General features: G+C 50.5%; 1 protein-coding gene across 10 annotated transcripts in view; it reads left to right on the plus strand.

Moving 5' to 3' along the window:
* The first annotated feature begins 12,756 nt into the window (after positions 1-12,756).
* The window catches only part of NFIA (nuclear factor I A), a 250,101-nt gene continuing 242,338 nt past the window's right edge, over positions 12,757-20,519 (plus strand). For 8 of the 10 annotated variants that reach the window (XM_053985776.1, XM_053985777.1, XM_053985779.1 and 5 more), the window contains exons 1-2: positions 12,903-13,012; positions 18,556-19,087. In XM_053985776.1, coding sequence (XP_053841751.1) covers positions 12,986-13,012; positions 18,556-19,087 — 559 coding nt within the window. In that variant the 5' untranslated portion in view covers positions 12,903-12,985. Of the gene's footprint in view, positions 13,013-18,555; positions 19,088-20,519 lie in introns of all 10 variants that reach the window. The other 2 variants (XM_053985785.1, XM_053985784.1) reach the window with 1 other exon arrangement.

Raw genomic sequence — 20,519 nt, forward strand, 5'->3', positions numbered from 1 at the left:
CAGGATCCCTCCCTGACCCGCTGGGGACCGGGATCTGCCCCACACACCGGCCACCGACGGTGGCCAGGGATCGCCTGGGTTGCGGGAAAGGTGGGAAATGGTTTCCTCCAGGGGAGTGTAACATCTGCATCCTCTCTTCTCCTCCAAAACCGCCCTGGAATTACGGAGGAAGGAGAAGGGGACACCCCACCTTTCAGTCCCACGCGCAGCTGGGGGGACAGAGAAAGCTTGACTCTGCCGACATCAGTCACACGCACTGCGGCTGACGGGAACCTTGCCAAAGCAGAGCGAGGGTGCTCGGAGGCGTTAACCCGGGTGCATTTTCCCCGCTTTTGCCGTATTTTTTTGCCGGTTTCGGCCTCACGGGCCGCCCCCGTCCCCGCGGCCCCCTCAGGCTCCCGCGCGCTTCCCGCCGGGAGGGGGCGCTGCGCCGCTGAGGCGGTTGGGGGGTGGGGGGGGGCGCGGCGGGAGGGGCGGGGCGGCGCCGGGCGCGCGCGGCCGCCTCCAGGGGGCGCGGCGGGGCGGGCGCGGGGGCGCGCGGCGGCGGGGGCGCGCGGACAGGTGCGCACACACCTCCAGGTGCGCGGGCACGGGAACATCCCCCCGGGTACCCCCGCGCCCCCCGAGCCCCCCGAGCCCCCTCTGTCACCGCGTCGCACACGGGAAGGGGCAGCAGCGAGGAGAGCAGGGGCCCAGGGGTTGCGCCCGTCTCAGTATCTCATGTGGGGGAAGCTGCTGGGTGTTACCACCCCGACCCTCCGATGTGTATTTTGCAACCGTCCAGGAACGCAACTGGGATTATTTATTATTGTTCCCCTCTTATTAATTTAATTAAGTCTTGTTGGTGTAGCTTTTTTTTTTTTTTTTTTTTTTGCCCCGTATTAAAGGAAATGAAGTCAACATCATTAAAAGGAGTGGAATAGGCGTATGCCAAAGTATTTGTAAGAGCACGTTAAAAATATTCTAATATGAATTCCAGCTGCCTCGCAGGCCTCTGGTAACTTTTCCGAAGAAATCCAGCGACGCCGCAGCCCCGCTGCTGTCGTCTGTGGGCTGAATACAAATTTGTGGCAACAGGGGGAAGCAACCTTCGTTATTTCCTACAGTCACACTTTTTAAATCAAGTTAACTAGGAATTTTTTTAAGCCTTTGGCATTGCCTTTGGAGTAAGGCTCATGATGTTTGGGATTAAAGGGAAATTGTACCAACCTCACCTGCTCCAGGGAACAGCAAAGACCCCGGTGAGCCCACACCAGTGCCACGCAGGGCATGTGGCATGGCAGGGGGCTGATGGGGTACCTGAGTTCCAGGGGCTGTGTTTTGGGGTATCCCTGTTTAAGTACAGCCATGTGTTGTGTTCTGGTGTGCAGAGTGGTGTTCTGGTGTGTCAGAGTACGGGGCTACCTGTGTGGCAGGGAACCTGTGGGCAGGTGTAGCAGTATATTGGGGTAACTGCGTGCTGGGGTACCCACGTGAAGGTGCAGTGCTGTGCTGGGATCCCTGTGTTTGAGTGCTGTGCACCAGCAGGACCTGTGTGCTGGGGTACCTGTGTGATGGGCACCTGGGAGGGGCACCCCACCCCCTCCCGAGCCTGCCTTCCCAAGATGTCATGGAACCATCCCGAGGGATGAGCTGAAGAACGGGGCTCCCTGCAAAAGGAGATGTATGGATGCTGCTTCCTTTGCAGTCCCCTGGCCGGAGGGCACTGGGAGCACCAGCACTGGTCCTTTCCCTGTTTTGAAACACCAGGAGACATTCCTGGTGTCTCAAAAGCATTGGGAACAGCAGCACTGCTGTGAGGAGGAAAAAGCAGCTTCCCTGGAGTCTCCACTGGACATGGACTGCAGTTGGACATGGTCACTCCCTCCTTCCACTCAGGTGTCCAGTGTTTTCCTCTGCTCTATACATTTCTCCCTGGCTTTCTGATTTTCTAAGCCATAGGGAATGATTTTCCATGGAGATTCAGTGCCCTCTCTGTGTTGCACATGCAGAAGGCCGGCCCACAGGTTCCCTTTGCCAAGCAGAGCAGAAGTCACTTGCACCAAACTCTGGAGTTCAGCAATACTGAAAATCTGGAGATATTTATTGAATTTAACGAGGAGGGCTGCGTGTAAGTCAGTTTGATGCTGCAGTGCAGTGTCAGAGAACAGTTGCAGCCTCCTGCCCTGTGTGCTGCATTATTGCTGGGGGGCTTATCCCGGATTTTATTAGCTGTGTAAGCATCTCCAGTGGCATGCCACCGTCCTGCTCTCGGGAGTGACTCCTCCCTCGCTCAGCAGTGCAAGTCTCAGGGACTTGCCAGTGCAGCTGCTGGGATTCAGGCATTCCTGAAACTTCTCTCCCCTGAAACCCTGCCCTGACCCTGGGCACGGCCAAGGGGACCCCGCGTTGGGACAAAATTCCCAGGGATTGTGTCAACCCATGAATTACAGTGATACCACCAACATTTTTCATAGGGGTTTTTCTTTTTTCTTTACTGTTAAAGGACGTGATGGGAATAACAGGCAAAGCCACTACAGGGCCTAACAGAGGTGGTGGGGGGGAGGCCAAGCTGCGATCCCAAGCCGTGATACCCTAATGTCTCAGGACCAGGGGATCCTTGGCTTTATGGATTTGATTCATGGGCACTGGGAGCAGTGCTGGGACACCGGGGCACCGCAGTCGCTGCACCCGGCTGGCACAGAGCCCCTCTGCCGCAGGGCTGGGAGAGCTGGAGGCTGCCCGGGCATCTGGGAGAGCCGGAGGCTGCCCGGGGGTTTGCATCCCACTGCCGCCCGCCGGGGCGGATGCTGCAGCTCCAGCCCCGGGAGCTGTAACCCTCCCACAGCCACATCCATATGGGATAGGGATATATGTGGATACGCACATGTACACGCGGCTTGCAGCGCTGGCAGGCAGGACCGCGCTGGGCGGGAGAGCTCAGGGGTCCCCCCGCAACCCCCGCCGCGGAGCCGGGCCCGGGAGGCGCCGCGGGGAGCGGCGGGGGCGGGCGCGGGGGGGCGCGGCGGCTGCCAGGTGCCCCCCTCCCTCCATCCCTCCCGCCCTCCGCGCCGCCCCCGCCACTTTTATTGAGACTTTATTTTGCAGCGGGGGTCGGGGGGCGCCGGCTCTTCCCTGGATTTCTCCCCCCCCCCCCCCCCCCCTCACCTTTTTCTTTTCGTTATTTATATTTCTGAATTTTTAATTTTTTTTTTTTTTGGGGGGGGGGGGGGGTGGTGGAGAGCTGGCCAAAACCTTCCCGCTCTCCGCATGTGCGTGATTTAGAGTGACAGAATTGCGAGCCGGGGCTGGAGCAGCGATAAATCAGCTCCTCGCCGGCGCGGGTTGCCGGGACTCGCCCAGCGCCGGACGGAGACTGCGGCAAAAGAGAGGGGGAAAGGAAAAAAAAAAAAAAAAAAAAAAAAGGAAGAAAAGAAAAGGAAAAAAAAAAAAAAAAGATGGGGGTGGGGGAAGGAAAAAAACAAATGGGGGGAAAATACAGGAAAAAAAACTGAGCAGCCCGCGGGCCGGCGGAGCGAGCGGCGGGGATTGCGCGGGTGCGGAGCGGCTGCAGCGGGCCCGGTCTGCGCTGCTCCGCGGGGTTTTCCTGTCTTGGTTCCTTTTTTGCGCGTCCTTTTTTCTTAAAGATTTTTCGGCTTTCTTTTTCCTTTTTCTTTCCTCCTCCTGTACCTTAGATGAAAATGGCTACCAGGGACTTGGCGAGCGTTGGGAAGGCAGAGCTGGCAGGTTGCGAGATTTATTTATTTATTCCCCCCCCCCCCCCCCCCCCCCTTTCCTCCAAATAATCCAGTGGCAGAGCAAAATCAAACAGCGAACTTTAAAGGCTTCGCTTTAATTCTTTCCGCCCCGCACCGCTGTTTTCTCTCCCCCCACCCCCGATGCGGTGCCAAGGCTGTGCCGGAGGGGGGGCCCGGAGGACGGGGAGCTGCGACGCCCATCACGGTCGCCCACGCCGGGCAGCGGCTGCTCGGGGAGCGGGCAGGAATCGGGCAAAACCGGGCAGAAATCGGGCAAAACCGGGCAGGATCCGCCGCGCTGCGAACTCCCTCGGCGAGTAAAAATGGTGCCGCGGAGCGGGCGGATGCTTCGGCGGACACTGCGCTCCCGCACAGGGATTATCCACTTTTTTCTTTTTTTTTTTTTTTTTCCTCCTTCTTCCTTTTTTTTTTTTTTTAATTATTATTATTATTTATTTTTGTGTCATGCCACAGATCTACAACTGTACGTGCAAATAAAAGCGAGAGCTCACGGATACCGCTTTCCTTCCAGCGAGGACTGAGTAGTTAATCCAATAAGTATCTGTATTGTTTGGGGCGATGTGTGTGTGGTAGGGGGGAGGCAGTTAATCATGTATCGCAATGTATGGATAAAATAGATGAATATTAAAGTGACGTGGGGAAAGAGTGCCGGCGCGGGGGCTCCTTTCGGGGGAGAGGACAAAGAAGAAAGTGGAAACAATCTTTTAAAATATTTTCCATTCATAAAAATGGCAGAGGGCTTATCCACCAGTCTATTTCTGCGTCTGACTGAACAGCTAATGCGTTATTGCCAGCTTCAAAAGATAATTGTAGTGTCGGTAGAGACCTAATAATACAGTAGCACATGTAATTTTAAACAACACCTCATTGTTTATTGGGATGTAACTTTCCCAAAGTTTATTTGTAGCATTAAGAGATTTTTAAGTGCAGGAACAAATTGCAAATGAGCAGCTGTGGGGCGATGCACGGTTTGTGTGGCTACAAGAGTTTCTATATTTAGTGACAATCTGAATCTGAAGAGGATAAAAAAAAAAAAAAAATAGAATATTTTTAAGGAAATGCTTATTTCCTCCTGGAGGAGGGGGGAACTGGGCTGGGGGATCTCCTGGCTCGGGTTTTCAGTTTTCTGAGGGAGAAATAATGCAGTCAGTGTGTCTTTGCCCACGAGCTTCACAACCGTACATACACCTGCTCCATAGGCTCAGAAATAACCTTTTCATGCAAGAAGTTAAGGAAGGGGTCGGGCATACGTACGTGGGGCGGTGTTGTGATTTATGTGCTTTTCCAGGAATCCGAATAAAACCATAGCTGAGCGTATCCCTTTGTAAGGGCCACCTGTGCATCGCGCCTGCTTGTTCCGGGGGTTACCCTATGGAAATCTTCCCAGCCCAGTATAGAAGTTAACACAACAGTCGGGTGAGCAGAGGATGCTCTCACCTTCTCCCTGCTGTTAGAAGAGGAAAGCAGTGATTGTGACAGGCAGCCCACACGGATTACACTTCCTTTTTTTCCTTTTTTAAAAGAAAAACTCCCTTTCTGAAAAAAAAAAAAAAAAAAAAGCAAACCAACAAAGCAGCTTCTCCAGAGAGATCCAGTACCAGCACAGGGTGCCCAGTGCAGGGATCTATATTGCCAGGGCTTACAATGCGGCAGGTCAGTGAATTACAGTAATAAAGACTTCAAAAAAAAAAAAAAAATTCAGGTGCTGAGACTAACACATTTCTTTCGCTACTCCAAAGGAACCATGGGCTCTGGGAAAAGGCAGAGCAAGCACAGGGGACTGTGTGCACTTCACTCTGTGGTTTTTTTTTACAAAATTTTTTAGGCAGAAGCATTGGGTCTCATGCAGGTTTTTGAGTTGTTGCAACCAACTTTTGCATTTGAGGTACGGCACAGCTTTTGTGGCTCAATCCTTGCATGTTATGAAGTTGTCTATAAAATTAGAGGAGGTAGAGAAGTAAAAAGTTACTAATCTCAGAGAAAGAGTATTACTTCCAATTCCCTATAATTTCATTTCGTTTGAAGTTTATGGGCTAGAAGTGGGGGGTTCTAAACAATTTTGTGTCAGCGTCTGTCCTTCCTATGAAGAATACATCACCTTTAAATGAATACATAATTTAGGGCTGAAAGAGGTCTTTTTAATAGTAGAAAAGAGACAGAGTTAGGAAAACTTGTGATGGAAAACTTTCCTGTTCTATACCCATGAGGAAAGTGATCAGACTGCATGTGCTGTCTGGGTTAGCAGGGCTAAAATTATTTTATAAAAAATAACTGCAGAAGAGAATTGCAGATAAATTATGTGCTAGAAAAACAGCAATAAACCTGCACCTGTTACTGTGCCCTTCTAACCAGCCTGTCTCTAACCTAGGCACAAAGTTGTCTGAGTTTGTGTCTGACCAGGCCACTCATATTTTTATTTTTTTTTTCTTCCCAAAACTTTAGCATAAATAAGAAATGAGAAAAAAAATCACTTAGCAGTGAAGTAGATTGCTGCTTTGAATTTTATTTATTTATTTATTTATTTATTTGGGGAAATAATGCCCATCTCATTGTGAAAGTTACAGACTCCAGAGAAAAGCCTGCAGCGAAGGGCAGCAGGGAATGCATGTTAATGAGGGCAAAAAGACCACCACTGCTTCTAAGCAGCGTAGGTTGATGTTTAATATCAGTATTAATATTCCTGTTTTCTCTTAGACATAACTTTTCTTTGTCACGTAAATGCTTGTGCTATCTGAAACTTTACAAAGTCCAGTCAGCAATTCCTCAGGTTCATTTTTCACACCCTGTATTGAATCTCAGCTTTTATATTCTGAGCGAACCCTGAATATAAAACTTTCTCATGTAAAAGCGGGGACAAAAGATGTACTTTCCTTCTGAGAAATAGATTGCATAAATAAATATGACAATGCATGGATATATAATATACTAAAATAAATAGCGTGTGGATGGGTGTGGATGGGTATATAAACAATATTTGCCACACCATGTTTATACCACTCTTGCGCAAACTTTATCAAGTGAAATTTTCATTGAGGTGTGCGAGATTAGGAGCAAAGTGTTTATGCCAAACTGCCTGATAAAACATGGGATTTAGGACACCAGCAGTATCAGTTCTGCATGGTGTAATCACTCCGTATCGCTGGAGAATGATTTCGTACCATTGTGAGAGGTGTCCCTCAGCTTCCAGCAGCGATAACACTGCGGGACTGTGTACAAATAAAATATAGCTGAGGACAACTATACCCATTTGCATCTTTCCTGGCTGTGAACAGGGGATTTATCCAGTTGGATGGTGGCATCAACATAAGAAGGGAGTAAGAAGGGAGTTTTAGGTTCCTGCTGGCCCACGGTGTGGCCTGGCCCGACGGGCACTGCTTGAGCCCACTCATAAACCACAGCGAGCTTATTAAACTCCATTCACTTTCACAGGGAACTTTCACTTCAAGGTATATTTAGTTTCTTCAAATAAACCCTGCTTGCAAAGGGGTTTTTATCTTAAAAATGTTACCACTTATTTTGCTCCCCATAAGAAGATCTACGGCAAAACAAAAGGGGAAACACTGCCTCTCCCGCCTCTGTCCGTTCTGTTGCTTCCTTTCTGCAGTCTGCATGCTTTTGCTGGGAAGTTATTTCCTCCGCAGTGCATTTCGCAATAGACTCGAGACCCTGTGGAAATGCATTACAACCCTGCAGGCATTTCTGCGGCGCGCTGGGCTCCGCAGCCAGCGCCCCACGTACGGCCGTGCCAGGCAGCGATGCCGCCAGGAGCTCACGGTCAAAGCAGGTCTTTTCACACCAAGATTGACCAATTTTTAGTGTACTTACTCCCACTTGCCCTTAGCACAGCTGCTTTAATTCCCCACATGGATGTGGCTTTGGTGATGCACCCATGGCCCAGACCCCAAATGGTGTAGCCGTTTTCTTCTGCCAGACAGGGACTGCAGTGCTTCTTCACCATCCTGCTCTACTGCTGGGAGTCGTGGCGATGGACAGAAAATATTGCATGGAAACACATTATTATTCACATGTATGAATGTATTCATTAGTGGCGTAAGGTGAGAATTTCCATCAAACGCACTACTCCGCTTATTTAAGCTACCCCCTGAAATTTGGAGCCTGGAAGTTGAAAGTTCTGCCCTCCTGTTGTAGGACGACACAGCATTCACAAAACCAAGGTGTTTATTGTAGAATCATAGAACAGCTTGGTTTGGAAGACACCTTAGATATCATTGAGTTCCAACAGTCCTGCTATGGGGAACTCTATTTCAGGATCTGGAACTTTTAAACTAAGGAGGAAAACCCTGTTATGCCCAGTCCTTTGTGCACCTGTGGAATAAAAAAGTAATCTCTTCCCCAGAGAGAGTCTTACAGAATACTCTCATTTTTGGTAGCTTTAGAATATTGTTGCTTTCATGGTGGATGGATGGTGGGACAAGGTTGGGCATAGCACTAAACTACTGTTTCTCTGTGGCATTTCTACTGGGATTTGTAGGTAGTTCCATAGTAGGTTGTGGGACAACATAGAAACATCTGGACATTGATTTCCATCCACCACACTGGCACTTAGGTCTCTTGGGGATGTGAGTAAGCGGTGTTTGGCTCTAAGGTCTTGATGGAAAAGGGTCAGGATTGGAGATTTCAGGGAGCTTCTGGCTCTTCGCGGGGTGAAGCTGCTCCCAGGGCAGCCGCAGTGGCTCTCCCAAAGCCACCAACATCACTCAGGACCCAGGAGAGCCCCGTTGTCTGTCTCAGGCCTTTAATGATTGCTGCTGTATGTTAACAGGCCATACCACATATAGCCCGGCTATTGTCAGCGCTGATCCTTGTCCAACTGACGGGCTATTCAAAGCGCTTCTCAAGCCTCTCCAAAATCCCAGCTTGTTCTACCCCGATGACAGCCATCCCTCCCATTCGGAGTTCTCTTTGTACGCTTGATAACATGGTGGAAATCCCTTATTATGCTTCTTTTAATAATGCTTTCACATGGCAAGGGGACATGATGTTTTAATTTATGCAGTGCACATCATCCTTCGACAATTTGCTAAGAGGAGCCCTCGCGACCTAAGCCTGCGCCGAATAACACAAGTTTATGCAAAACCAGTGGTTTCCAACCTGTGGTCTCCAGACCGCTGGGAACGGGCGGGCTCCTTCCAAGGGGTCACCAGGAGGTAACCAGGAAAGCAGAGCCGCTGCCGGGAGGTTCAAACGTGCCGCCGCGCACGGAGCCGCGCTGTCACCAGCGCAGGTCTGGGGCTCCCAAACTGCAAACTGAAAATCACTGTCTCAGGGGTTTTTACTTTCTTACTTTTTTTTTTTTTTTTTTTTTTTTTGGTCTCTGTGCTCGGTACGCTGCGGCTGCAACCTCTGTGTCTTTAAATACCTGCTCAAGTCGATTAAAAGCAGTAAATTCAGAGGGGTAACCACACCACTCCTTATGAGTTGTATGAGTTGAAGTCTTACTTTGTTGTCAAAAAATAGCAATTAACCTTCAGATTCAGTTGCTCTCCCCCCCCCAAATTAATTTTGCAGTATTATCACGCATCTTGAGGCTTCCAGTTTTAAGCATATAATGCTTCTCCTGTTAATGAAGCGGGTATCCACGATCAAGGGGAGCTGAGAGCCACAGACAATTGTTTGTTTGCCTTTATTTCTCACGCCCTTTGAAGGTTTTTCTTTCTCCTCTGTGTTTTTTTTACTTGGGTTTTTTTTTTTTTTTTTTTGGGTTTTTTTTTTTTTTATTAAGTGACTTTAGCAGATTGTACCCTCAGAGCTGTGAATAATGGGGTTATTCTACAAAAATGGCCAAGGCTAGTTAAGACACACAAAGCCAGGAAATCCTTTCAGGGATGAAATCAGGACTATTTTAGGGGTGCCGTGTAAGTTGGAGACTTTGCAGCTCGGCTGCTGCATCGCTGCCAGGCACGGCAGCGCTGCGGGGACGATCGGTCCTCCCCTGCCGGGGGCTTGCCCGGCCGGGGGGGCCCCGCACCTTCACCGCACCGGGGGGGGACAAAGCCTGAGGGGGTCTGCAAAGCACGGGGGGTGCAAAGGTGGACGTGCAAAGGAGGATGGGGGGGGTTTGCCAGCGCCAGGTAACTTTGCTCATGCAGCAAAGGAGCTTTGCTGGTGCAAGGGACGGGGGTTCCCCGCGCCGGGGAGGGCTGCCCGTGCCGGGGGGCGCGCATGGCGGGGTCCCCGTGCGGAAAGGGAAGGGGGTTCCCCGTTCAGGAGGGGGTTTTACCCATGCCGGGGGGATGGTTATCCATGCAGGATGGGGGGGGGTGTGTTACCCGTGCAGGACTGGGGGGTTACCCGTGCTCGCACCGCCCCCCCGTGCAGGACCCCCGCGGCTGGGAAGGGGCTCGGCGGGGGCGGGACACTGCGGGCCCGCAGCGGGGCCGCCCGCCCGGCCGGGGGTGTGCGGGGGAAAGCGGGGGATGTCCGTGAGCCCCGCCGCCCCCCGGTGCGGGTCTCCTGTGCGAATCGCGGCGATTGCGGAAATACGCGGGGGCGGGGGGGAGGAGGAGGTGGAGGAGAAGAGGAGGAGGGAGGTGGGCGGGAGGCTGCCGAATCGCTCGTAACTTCTGCAAAGTCCCGGGCACTGGGAGCCCACCCGGCAGAGCGTGGAGAGGCGGCGGCAGCGCCCGGGCGCGCCCGCCCCGACCCCGGCTCGCCCCGCGCCGCAGCCACCAAAAGCCCCAAATCAGCCCAAAACCCACGGGAAGAAAAAATCCCAACACATCCCACCTAAGAGCCGGCGGCAGTTGGCTGCGGCGGGTTTTCCCTTCCGGTTCCCAACGGCTGCGAGTCGATTTTAGCCATAAAAAATATAAAAAATTGCGAAGAGATAAAAAAAAAGAAAAAAAAAAAGAAGAAGAAGAAAGTGCCGCCAGCCGCCAGAGCCCGCAAAGTTTCTCTTGCGCTGTTATCTCTGTTATCCCTGCCCGTGGGACGCGGCGACGCTTAAACTCCTGGTTTTGTATTTTTAACCCGATTCCCACGCTTTCGCAGAGGGAATTCGCTATTGTCTGCGCGGGGTCTGGGCGCGGAAGGGTGCGCGGGCGCGCAGGGCTGCGCCGCAGCTGCCTTTTTTTTTTTTTAATTTTTTTTTTTTTTTTTTTTTTTGGTCAGGGATTTGAGAAAACCGCTGAGCTTGACAGATTCCCCCGCTTTCCCCCCTCCCCGCCCGTACGTGCGCGTCGGCTCCGTGCGCGCCGTCTGGAGCGCCCGCGGCCGCGCACAAAGAAACGCGCCCGGGCGCGGGATGTGACGGACCGCGGCGGGGACCAATGGGCGGGGCTGGTGGTTGTGACGTCACCGAGAGATGCCCAATCAGCGGCGGGAGTGGGTGTTGCGACGTTTGAACTCCCCCGGGGGGAGGGGCGCGCCTTTTTTTTCTTTTTTTTTTCTCCTCGGTTTTTATTCTCTCTCTTTTTTTTTTTCTCCTCTTTTTATTTTTTTTCTCTTTTTTTTTTTTCCCTCCTCTTTTTTTTTTTTTTTATTCTTTTTTTTTTTTTTTTTGCCTTTTCCGCCGAAGTTGGCGGCGCCCCGCGGGGACGGGGCCGCTGGAGGGGCCGGAGCCTCGGAAACCTCCGGATTTAGCACCCAAAAAAAATAAAAAAAGGGGGGGGGGAGGGGAGAAGAAGAAAGTAAAAAAAAAAAGAAGAAAAACCTTTTTTATTAAAAAAAAAAATCCCACGTTTAAAAAATTAATTATTTTTTTAAAGCGTGCTTAGAAAACGCTGAGTTGGGAAAAATGAGGATAACTTGAGCGCCCACCCGTTTAGCGCTCAAATATTCTGGGGTGGGGGAAGGCGCTTTCGCTCTGCTCGTATTTATTTTTGGGGGGCGGGGGTGTCCTCGGCTGCGGAGGGGCTGCACTTGACCGTGGCCCCTGCCTAGAGGGCGCAACCAGCCGTCCCGCGGCCAAAAGTCTCCCGAAGGGCGCCAAAAGTTACTTAAAAGATAATGCTGGAAACCGCAAAAGGCTGGGAACGGTGCGGCACGGGCGAGTGGGGGACACAACCCACTCCCCCTCCACCTCCGAAATAAGCTGCGGGAGGGGATTTTTCCTCCTTTTCCCCTACAGATAGGATTTTTTTTCCCTGCGTGTGTCGCCGTCGTCGTCGTCCCCCCCCCCCCCCGCTAAACAAAAAGCCTGTGACTACGCGCAGGGACGCGGGGGTCACCTAAACTGCCTCCGGCAGCAGTGGAAAACGCAATTCCCAAGCGTAGAGGGGGGGACACACCACCCGGGACACCCTCCGAGTCCCCAGGAGCGGGCTGGAGAGCATCCAAACCCCAAACCCAAACGTTGCGGGTGCCAAGACAATGCGCTCCAGAAGTGTCAGGAGGCGCGGGGGTATTTTTAATTTTAAGCGCTTCACTTTTAGATTTCATAAGTAAGAAAGAGGGGGGAGTGCGATGTGCCGATGAATTTATGTGTTGCTATTTTTTAGAAGACAATTTTTATTTTTTTTAAAGTGGAATAAGCACCCTTGATTCTAAAGCGCTTGATTTAAAATGACAAGTGCCAAAGGGGATGGGGAAAGTTGTGGAAGGCAACGCCGCTTCCCCCCCCCCGCCCCGCGCCCCATCCCTCCGTGGTCAAGGGCCGAGCGGAGCCGCAGCCCCCGGGAAGAGCAAAATAAATAAATAAATAAATAAAAACCCAATTATGATAGAAAAATACACAAAACCTCCCCCCGTACAAAGAGGAAAACTTTGAGCCGAGCCCGGCTCGCCTCTCGGCTCCGCGGCTGGCCGCGCTGCGGGGCGGCGGGGCGGAGGGAGGCGGCGGCGCCGCAGCCCCCTCCCCGCCCCTCCCCGCCCCCGCGGGCGGGCGGCGCGGGGCGCGGGGCGGGCGGTGCGCGGCGCAGAGCGGAGGGGCGCGGAGCGGAGCGGAGGGGCGCGGAGCGGGGGCGGCGGAGGGGCGCGCAGCGAGCGCTATGCCTTTAACGGCGCGCGGGGCAGGCATGCCGAGCGCGTAGTGCGGGAAAGTCGAGGCGGGGTTAAAGTTCAGCTCATGGAGCGGCTCCGCGCTGGCTGCAGTTTGGCAGAGTTGGAAATGTGAAAGCAAGAAGCAGGCTCGGGGCTCCCCCTCCTCTCCTCTCTCTCTCTCTTTTTTCCCCTCCTCTCTCTCCCTCTCCCTCTGTCTCTCTCCCCCTCTCTCTCTCCCTCTCTCCCCGCACACGCACACCTCCAAACCGCAGCCCCCCGCAGCAGTCATGTATTCTCCGCTCTGTCTCACCCAGGTAAGCGGCCGCCGGGGCGCGGTGGGGCCGGCGCTGCGGGGGTGCGCGGCCGTGCGCGCCGGGGAAGGGGCACCACCGCCGCTCGCCGAAACTAACTTTGTTGCCTTTCGCTCGCATCCCCCCCCCCCCCCCCCTTCCACCCCCTTCCCGCACGGCCATTTGTGTCGGCACATGGCTAATGGCGCCTACTTATTAATGCTTTAATTAACGGGGGGGGCCGCGCGGGCGCGGTGCTGCGGGACGACCCGCACGGCCCCGCCGTGCTTGGTCATCCGCGATCGATGCCGCCGATGCCGCCGCCCGCGCCGGAGCGCCTCGCACCGCCCCGCACCGCGGCCCCGGGGCAGCGCTGGAGCCGCTGCGCCGCTCCCCGCCCCGGGCACGGCGCGGCCCGCACCCCCCGGCACCGCGCTCGGGGCTCCGCGGGAGCGGCCCCGCCGGCTCCGCGTCCCCCCCAGCGCCCCGGGCACGGAGAGAGGGACCGTCCCCCGCACCTGGGCTCGCTCCCGCGGTGCGGCGCGGTGCGGCCGCCCCCGCGCAGGGCGCCCTCCGCACCCGCGGAGGCCGCCCCAGCCGGGGGACCGTGCGTGTGTCCCCCCCGCACGGACACCCGCAAACTTGTCCCGCGTGTGTCGCGTGTCCCCCCCGCCACCCTCCCGCCCGCGGATCGGGCCCCGCGGCACTCGGCGCAACTTTTGCGCCCTCCGCTCGCGGCGGGACGGGGCTGCGCGGGGAGTGGAGGCGGGGGTGTCGCTCCGCGGTGCCCCCCGGTTGTGCGGCCGCGGAGCCCCCGGCCCCCCTTTTCCCCGCGCGCTGCTGCAGGACGCTGAATTACACCCCTTCAATTAGCAGGATATAATGGTTTAACGAGGAAATGCTTTGTGGCGGACTCAAACCCCAGATTATTTCCTCCTGCAGGAGATTTTGACTACATTATTCTTATTAATTTAATTGGAATATTTTTTTTCTCCCGGTGAGAAAGCCTCTCCGGGCTCTTTCCGTCGAGAAAAAGGCAAGGAATTGCAGGGAGAGGGGCGGCAGCTTCCCAGGCAGCCCGAAGAGCTGTGAAAGTTTCGTCCCCTTCTCCAGTCGCGGTCTGCTCTCTTTCTCCAGCCTCCCCCAAATTTTGGGGTGCTGCCGAGAAAACACCAGGCCGGCGGGGGCACGAAACTCCAAACCGTACACTTGCTCAAAAGGCAGGAGGAAAATGTGAGCAGCGGGAGTTTGCAGAGGATGGGATGCAGCAGCTCCGGGCAGAGCCTGGGCAAAGTTTGTGCCTTTAATTCAACTCTGAGAAATACCTGGTTTTTGTCAGCGCAGCGGCTGCAGGAGGGACCCCCGGACACTCCGTGCAGGGCCCGCAGCGCCAGCGCTCTTGGCATCTCCACGTGGGGCTCCTGGGGCTCAGTAGGCCCAGTCGCATATTAAGGAGAGAAAATAAATCCATGGGCTGGTTGCTCCCTGGCCCAGTCGTGTCCTGTCCCCGTGCCCCCCCCCGCCCCAGCTTTTTTTTTTTTTTTTTTTTTTTTTTAATTTATCAAAAGAAAAGCAGAAAGCCAGGCATGTGCTTTGACTCCGTTAGGAAAATCTGGCATTCTTGCTGCACGTTCGGAAAAGTAATAGGAGGATTAGAGGCCTCCTGACAAACTCTTCCCTCCGAAGGATCAATTAGGTGATTCTGTCATTTTTCCATAGAAAAAGGGGGTGAGCCCTGAGCTATTGCAAGTACTTTCCTATTTTATCATTTCAAGAGCTTTTATTGATACAAGTTTTAGGAAGGATTTTTTTTCTTTTTTCTTTTTCTTTTTTTTTTTTTTTTGTCACGTTTTGGTTCAGATTTAAAGGGAAGCTCTTGAAAGTGGGTTAGAAAAGGAAAACAAACAGAAATCCTGGTTCTGAGCATATTTATCCAAGCCCTGGAACCAAAATGGCACAAGCATTTTGTGTCATCTGTCAGGAAAAATCCAAACATCGTTCCATTTACATATCTGCTGAGGAGCTAGGAAATAGTTGGGGAACATATGCACGTCTCCTCATAGATTTACAAGCAAATGGATTGTAAAAATATTAGCAAGGGTCGCTGTAGTTGGCTCAATTTCAAAAAGATCTGCAGAAATACATTGTTTCAAAGCCTCCTTTGCAGGATTACATTATCGAAGGCGCCTTTGGGTTGGCGTGGGGGTTCTTTTGTCATAGGGTTTTTGTTTTGTTTTTTTAAACACCTTTTTTTAAGAGCAGAGGAGAATTTTGGGATAAACAGTACAGAACTGTGCGGCCCAAATTTTAGGTGCTGCTTAGAGACAGGCAGCTCTCGGAAGAGCTGTATCCTCAAACTTCGGAGAGGAGTGCAATAAAGAAAACCCCAACTTTTTATTATTGCTCTGCCAGCTTTCCGGTGTCTTTTATTTTTAGGTAACCCATCCAACACTGAGGGGAGAAAGCTAACAGCTTTATCAAATACTTTTAAAGTTTCCCTTCAAGCTAACTTGTGGAAAGGGAAAGATCATTGCCTTTTCTACCAGTTCCTTAAAATCCTGCTATTTTGCAGCGAGGCTGCAGACAAGTTGTTGCACATCTGTTAGCACACTTGCACTGACACATTCCCAAAACTTTTTGGGTTTTTTGAGGAGTCTGTAGCGCCACTGAAATAAAAAATTGTATTGTGCAGGAGCTGCTGCCCCCCCACCTCCGTCCCCGCATCCAGCCCAGTTCTGTTTGATCAGTCCTGGCTGCTTTTATTTCCACTTGGACTTTGTGAATACCTCAGCGCCGAGATTGAAGCGGTGCGATTTTCCGGAGCAGCGTGTTTACCAAGACACTTTGAAAGTTGGTCTGTTTATGAGTCGTTAACCTTTTCTCCTCATACACCATTTTGAAAAGACACATTAGGGTGTAATAGGGACGTGCACACCTCGCGCCTGAGCAGCAGGGCTTCTCGTTTACTTCGGCCACAGACTCTGACTTTGCACCAAAAAGCATCTTGGTTTTTTCCCCCCTCCCTTTAAAGTGGTTTAGTGTTTTTTTAAAATTTTTTTTTTTTTTTGGGTGTTGTTTTTACCTCCCCTTTCAGGTTCACATCGTAGAAATCAGCTTTAGTGCAGGTTAAAGCAACTCTCTCTTGGATGCTATCCAACGCCGAGCCAAAAAAGTCCCGAGCACATGAGATCAGGCAGGACAAAGCGCTGCTTAAAGCAGAAAAGTTAAAATATTTCAGGATGTACCAAGACGTGTTTGGAAAGTGGGAAGGCTGGAAGCGCTGCCCTGGCTCGCTGTGGGCTGTTGAGCCTCTTTGCTCTGTGTACCTTCACAGATAAACTTCCACTTGACAAAAGGCCTTTTTTCCTGGACTCTCCCTGAGTGGGGAAAGGGAAGGACAGAAGGGATCAGGAGGGGGGGTTTATTATTTTTAATAGCTTGTAGGGACCTGTAGTTGTTATATTTTTCTTTTTCCCCCCCCCGCCTGCCCCCCCTGTGAGAGCTGTTTCTGGTGGGTGAGAGCAGCTCCATGTGCTGGGATTGAGCCTCTCACTTTTTGAATCTGCCGACTGCAAACTCGCAGCAATTTTTTTCTTTTTTTTTTTTTTTTTTTTTTTTTTAACTTTATTGAAATTTGAAACTATCATCTTTTCCCGTAGAGGAGGGAAAAAAAAAAAAAGGAATGTGGCAATCACTGGAGCGATTTATTTTATATTACCTGCTTTTATTTTAATAATCATTCATAGTACTTTGATTGTTGCCGCTCTGCTCTAATGAAATATATTGTGCTGCTAGGAAAGTTTTTAACAATCTGTGTTAAAAATAAATGCAATGGTGCTACCTATAGATTTAAGTATCTATAATTCTGGGACCACTCAGAATAAGTGCAATGAAAGCTTTTGGGGAGTCAGCAGAAGGTCTTGAATTATGACAGGATTTTGCTACTATTGATTTCTCAATTTTTCATAATTTCTGAAAAGAACAATGCAAATTAAAATAAAGTGTTGAAAGGAAGTAAGATGTCTGTTTTAATAACCATATTTGCATGACTCACAATGATTTGAGTAGAAAATGTACTCCATGGGATAATTTAAAAAAAAAGTTTGTTTGTTAATCTGAAAAATCTCCGATGTTTCCTCGCACAGGGGTGGGTAGCGGGTGGCTTTTCCCATGCTGGGGAAAATGTTGCACAGATTACTTTATTTTTCCCTGCTGGAGGGCCCAATCCTGAGAAAAGCAGGTACTGGAAGCAGGGACGTCCCCAGCAGGCAGCGCTGGATCAGGCCCCATAGGCTGGATATGTTTTTATGTGCAGCCTGGAGTTGGGTCATTCATTTATTCAGGGAAAAAACAAGAAGCATGGCCCCAGTATATTATAATATGTTCTGATCTCTTTAGCTGATTTATGTAATACTTAGTGAGGAAAAAATATAAATCTATATATATGTAATTATTAAAAAAAAAAAAAAATCGAGGGGTCTTCTTGCCTTTTTGTAGCGTCAGCATAATTTTAATTGCGATTTTTTTTGTGCCAAGGGAGAGGGGTGATCTTTAACTCCTCGTTACACAAAGCAAGCAGTGTCTCCGGATGGCCAAACTAACTTTCCGAGTAGGGCATTTCTTTTAAAATATTTGAAAATCTGATACAATTAATAATTCTTTGCGTATTTGCACAAGTTATGCTACAGTTTTCTGTTACCGCATTTTTCAATTTTTCCTGGGTTTTTTTTGAGTTTTATTTTTTTTTAATTTTACAGGAAGGCTCAGAGTTTGACTTTCCCTAATATGCCCAGATAGCAAGTTTTTTCGGTCGTGGGTTTTTTGTTTTTTTTTTTTTTTACTAAATATAAACAAAAATATTTAAAAAAAGATAAATTACAAGGCTTGTTTTTTCTAGGATTTTAGTGTTAGTTATGATTGCGCTCACAGGACAAATCAACCACGGTACTTCTCGCTCCCTTCACTGTTTAGGAACCAGAGTGAAAACCACCCTTCATTGTAATTGTATATACAGCTATAGTGGCATTTTACTATTCTGCCGGCTGCTATTTCCAAATATATCTTAGGGAAAGTTTTACTATACTTTAGACTTCCCCATACAAACATTGATTGGCATCCAAATGTTTAGGATTTGCCAAATTGGCGGGCAAACGCTGGCTACACCGCAAGCAGCGGGGTCAGGGAGAGAGCAAAGGGAGATATGCACTCCGCAAGTGGACTTGCAAAGGAATTTTTGGCTTTTAACTCATTCTGCCCTTTTTAAATTTTTTTTTTTTTTAAAGGTTTGGGGACTGGGGAAAGGGCGCCAGCATTGCACCATCTCCATCTGGGCGCTTGGTTAAAGTTGGACCCTGTTTTTGGGGGGCGGGAGCAGAGGTTTCGGATCGGTGCGGAAGAGAAGCGGGGATGCGGCGGTGGTGGGTTCGGGGTCCATCACTGAGGGGTCCCACAGCACTTAAAATTTATCAGCACCCTCCTAATTCTCACCATCCCGCAAAAGCCCTGTTTTTGAAGGCTCCTTCTTGATGGTTTCGGTGACATCAACCCTTCTCTGTAACTTTTTTCAGGATGAATTTCATCCCTTCATCGAAGCACTTCTGCCTCACGTCCGAGCGTTTGCGTACACGTGGTTCAACCTGCAAGCCCGAAAAAGAAAATACTTCAAAAAACATGAAAAACGCATGTCAAAAGAGGAAGAGAGAGCCGTGAAGGACGAACTGCTAAGTGAAAAACCCGAGGTAAAGCAAAAATGGGCATCCAGACTTCTGGCAAAGCTCCGGAAAGATATCAGGCCTGAATTTCGGGAGGATTTTGTTCTCACAGTCACAGGAAAAAAGCCTCCGTGTTGCGTTCTTTCCAATCCAGACCAGAAGGGCAAGATGAGAAGAATTGACTGCCTTCGCCAGGCAGATAAGGTCTGGAGGTTGGACCTTGTTATGGTGATTTTATTTAAAGGTATTCCGCTCGAAAGTACTGATGGCGAGCGCCTTGTAAAGTCCCCACAGTGCTCTAACCCCGGGCTGTGCGTACAGCCCCACCATATAGGAGTTTCTGTTAAGGAACTCGATTTATATTTGGCATACTTTGTGCACGCAGCAGGTAAGTGCCTTTCTCTACCACCTTCTCCAACTTTTCGGTTATCTCCGTGCCGGGTGCCGTGCCCCTGCGGCGGCTGCATGAGCTGGGGAGGGAACTGGGGATGCCGGTTATTGCTCTCCCGGGGTGGCGAGGAGGGTGCCAAAACTCCCCCCCTCACTTTTTTTTTTTTTTTTTTCATGGGGTTTTTAAGGTGCAGCCACATAAAAGTGGCTCTTGTTTCCCGCGGTTAACAGCATTTCGGACATTCTTCACAGGTGTTATCCTAATTGTTGTCCTAGGAGAGCTCACAGCCAGACACGGCTTCTTTATCCTAATTTTGGGGGAAAGCAGATAGATTTTGATTTAATTTTTTTTTTTTTTTTTAAATAAAGTTTGCATATGTTATACACAAAGTTGTCCAGGAGGGCTAGAGATGCCTGAGGCCTGTGGGTCAGGATTACCAGGTATCCTCAACCCACAGTGATGAGATGGGGAATGTAAATCCTGCAGGATTGGAGGGAAAAGAGAAGACACTTCCCTTGATAGCAAACCTAGTCATCAGGTCTGAGTGGGCATGAAACAAACCTCTGGGTAACCCTAGGGGTAAAAGGAGACATTTAAACCCCCGAAATATCACAGTTTATGCACCTAAAAGCTAAGCAGGTCTTGAAAAAAAAATCCTGAATTGACAATATTGTGCTTATGAGGAAGGGCTGAGGTGTTTTAACGTGTGATGGAAATCTTGGGATCCCAGACTCCAACACAAAGTATGCTCTGCCTGCGGCATGACTCGGCGTGCTTAGAGGATGTGTAGTATGTTGACTGGGTAGAATAATATGCTATTGTAGTTCTCCTGAGTGATTGTAGTGCAGAAAAACGTGAGTGTGTGAAGTGCAATGCCCTGAGTTTCATGTATGGGATGTGTGGGTCCCCCAGCATATCCTGACTTGTGAGCTGAGGAGCTGGACAGGCTGGAAAAACAGAGGAGCAGGGGGGAGAGGAATGATATTAGTAGAAACCACTTCTGTATAAATATTTATCGGTAAGAAAACCAAGCAAATTACAGCCCAGGGAGCCTGCGTTTCCCATGCCAACTTCTTTCAGAGGGTCTTGCAGAAAGTTTTGGCTTCCCCAAAGTTTTTCTGTGCTGAGTCCCTGCCATGGTTGTTGCGTTAGGCAATGTCGCCGCTGGGATTTTACAGATATGATCCTTGTTCGGAAATAACTTTTGAGTATCCTCATGGTATTTCCTACAGATAAGCTGCAGCATTTACTTTGCACTTCGGTGTGAGGTGGTAAATCATACTGTACATTTATGGTGAAAGGGAAGTAGGCAAATATTGAGGAAAATTATTTATTTACTCTGCGCTTTATTATGGCCACCGTAAAGGAAGCGTTATGGATAAATGGCTAACTGAAGGGAGCTTGGGGCTGGGGCATTTCAGGTCACCTC

Source organism: Vidua macroura, chromosome 9 (assembly GCF_024509145.1).
Source record: "Vidua macroura isolate BioBank_ID:100142 chromosome 9, ASM2450914v1, whole genome shotgun sequence".
In the NCBI taxonomy this organism is placed as follows: Eukaryota; Metazoa; Chordata; class Aves; order Passeriformes; family Viduidae; genus Vidua; species Vidua macroura.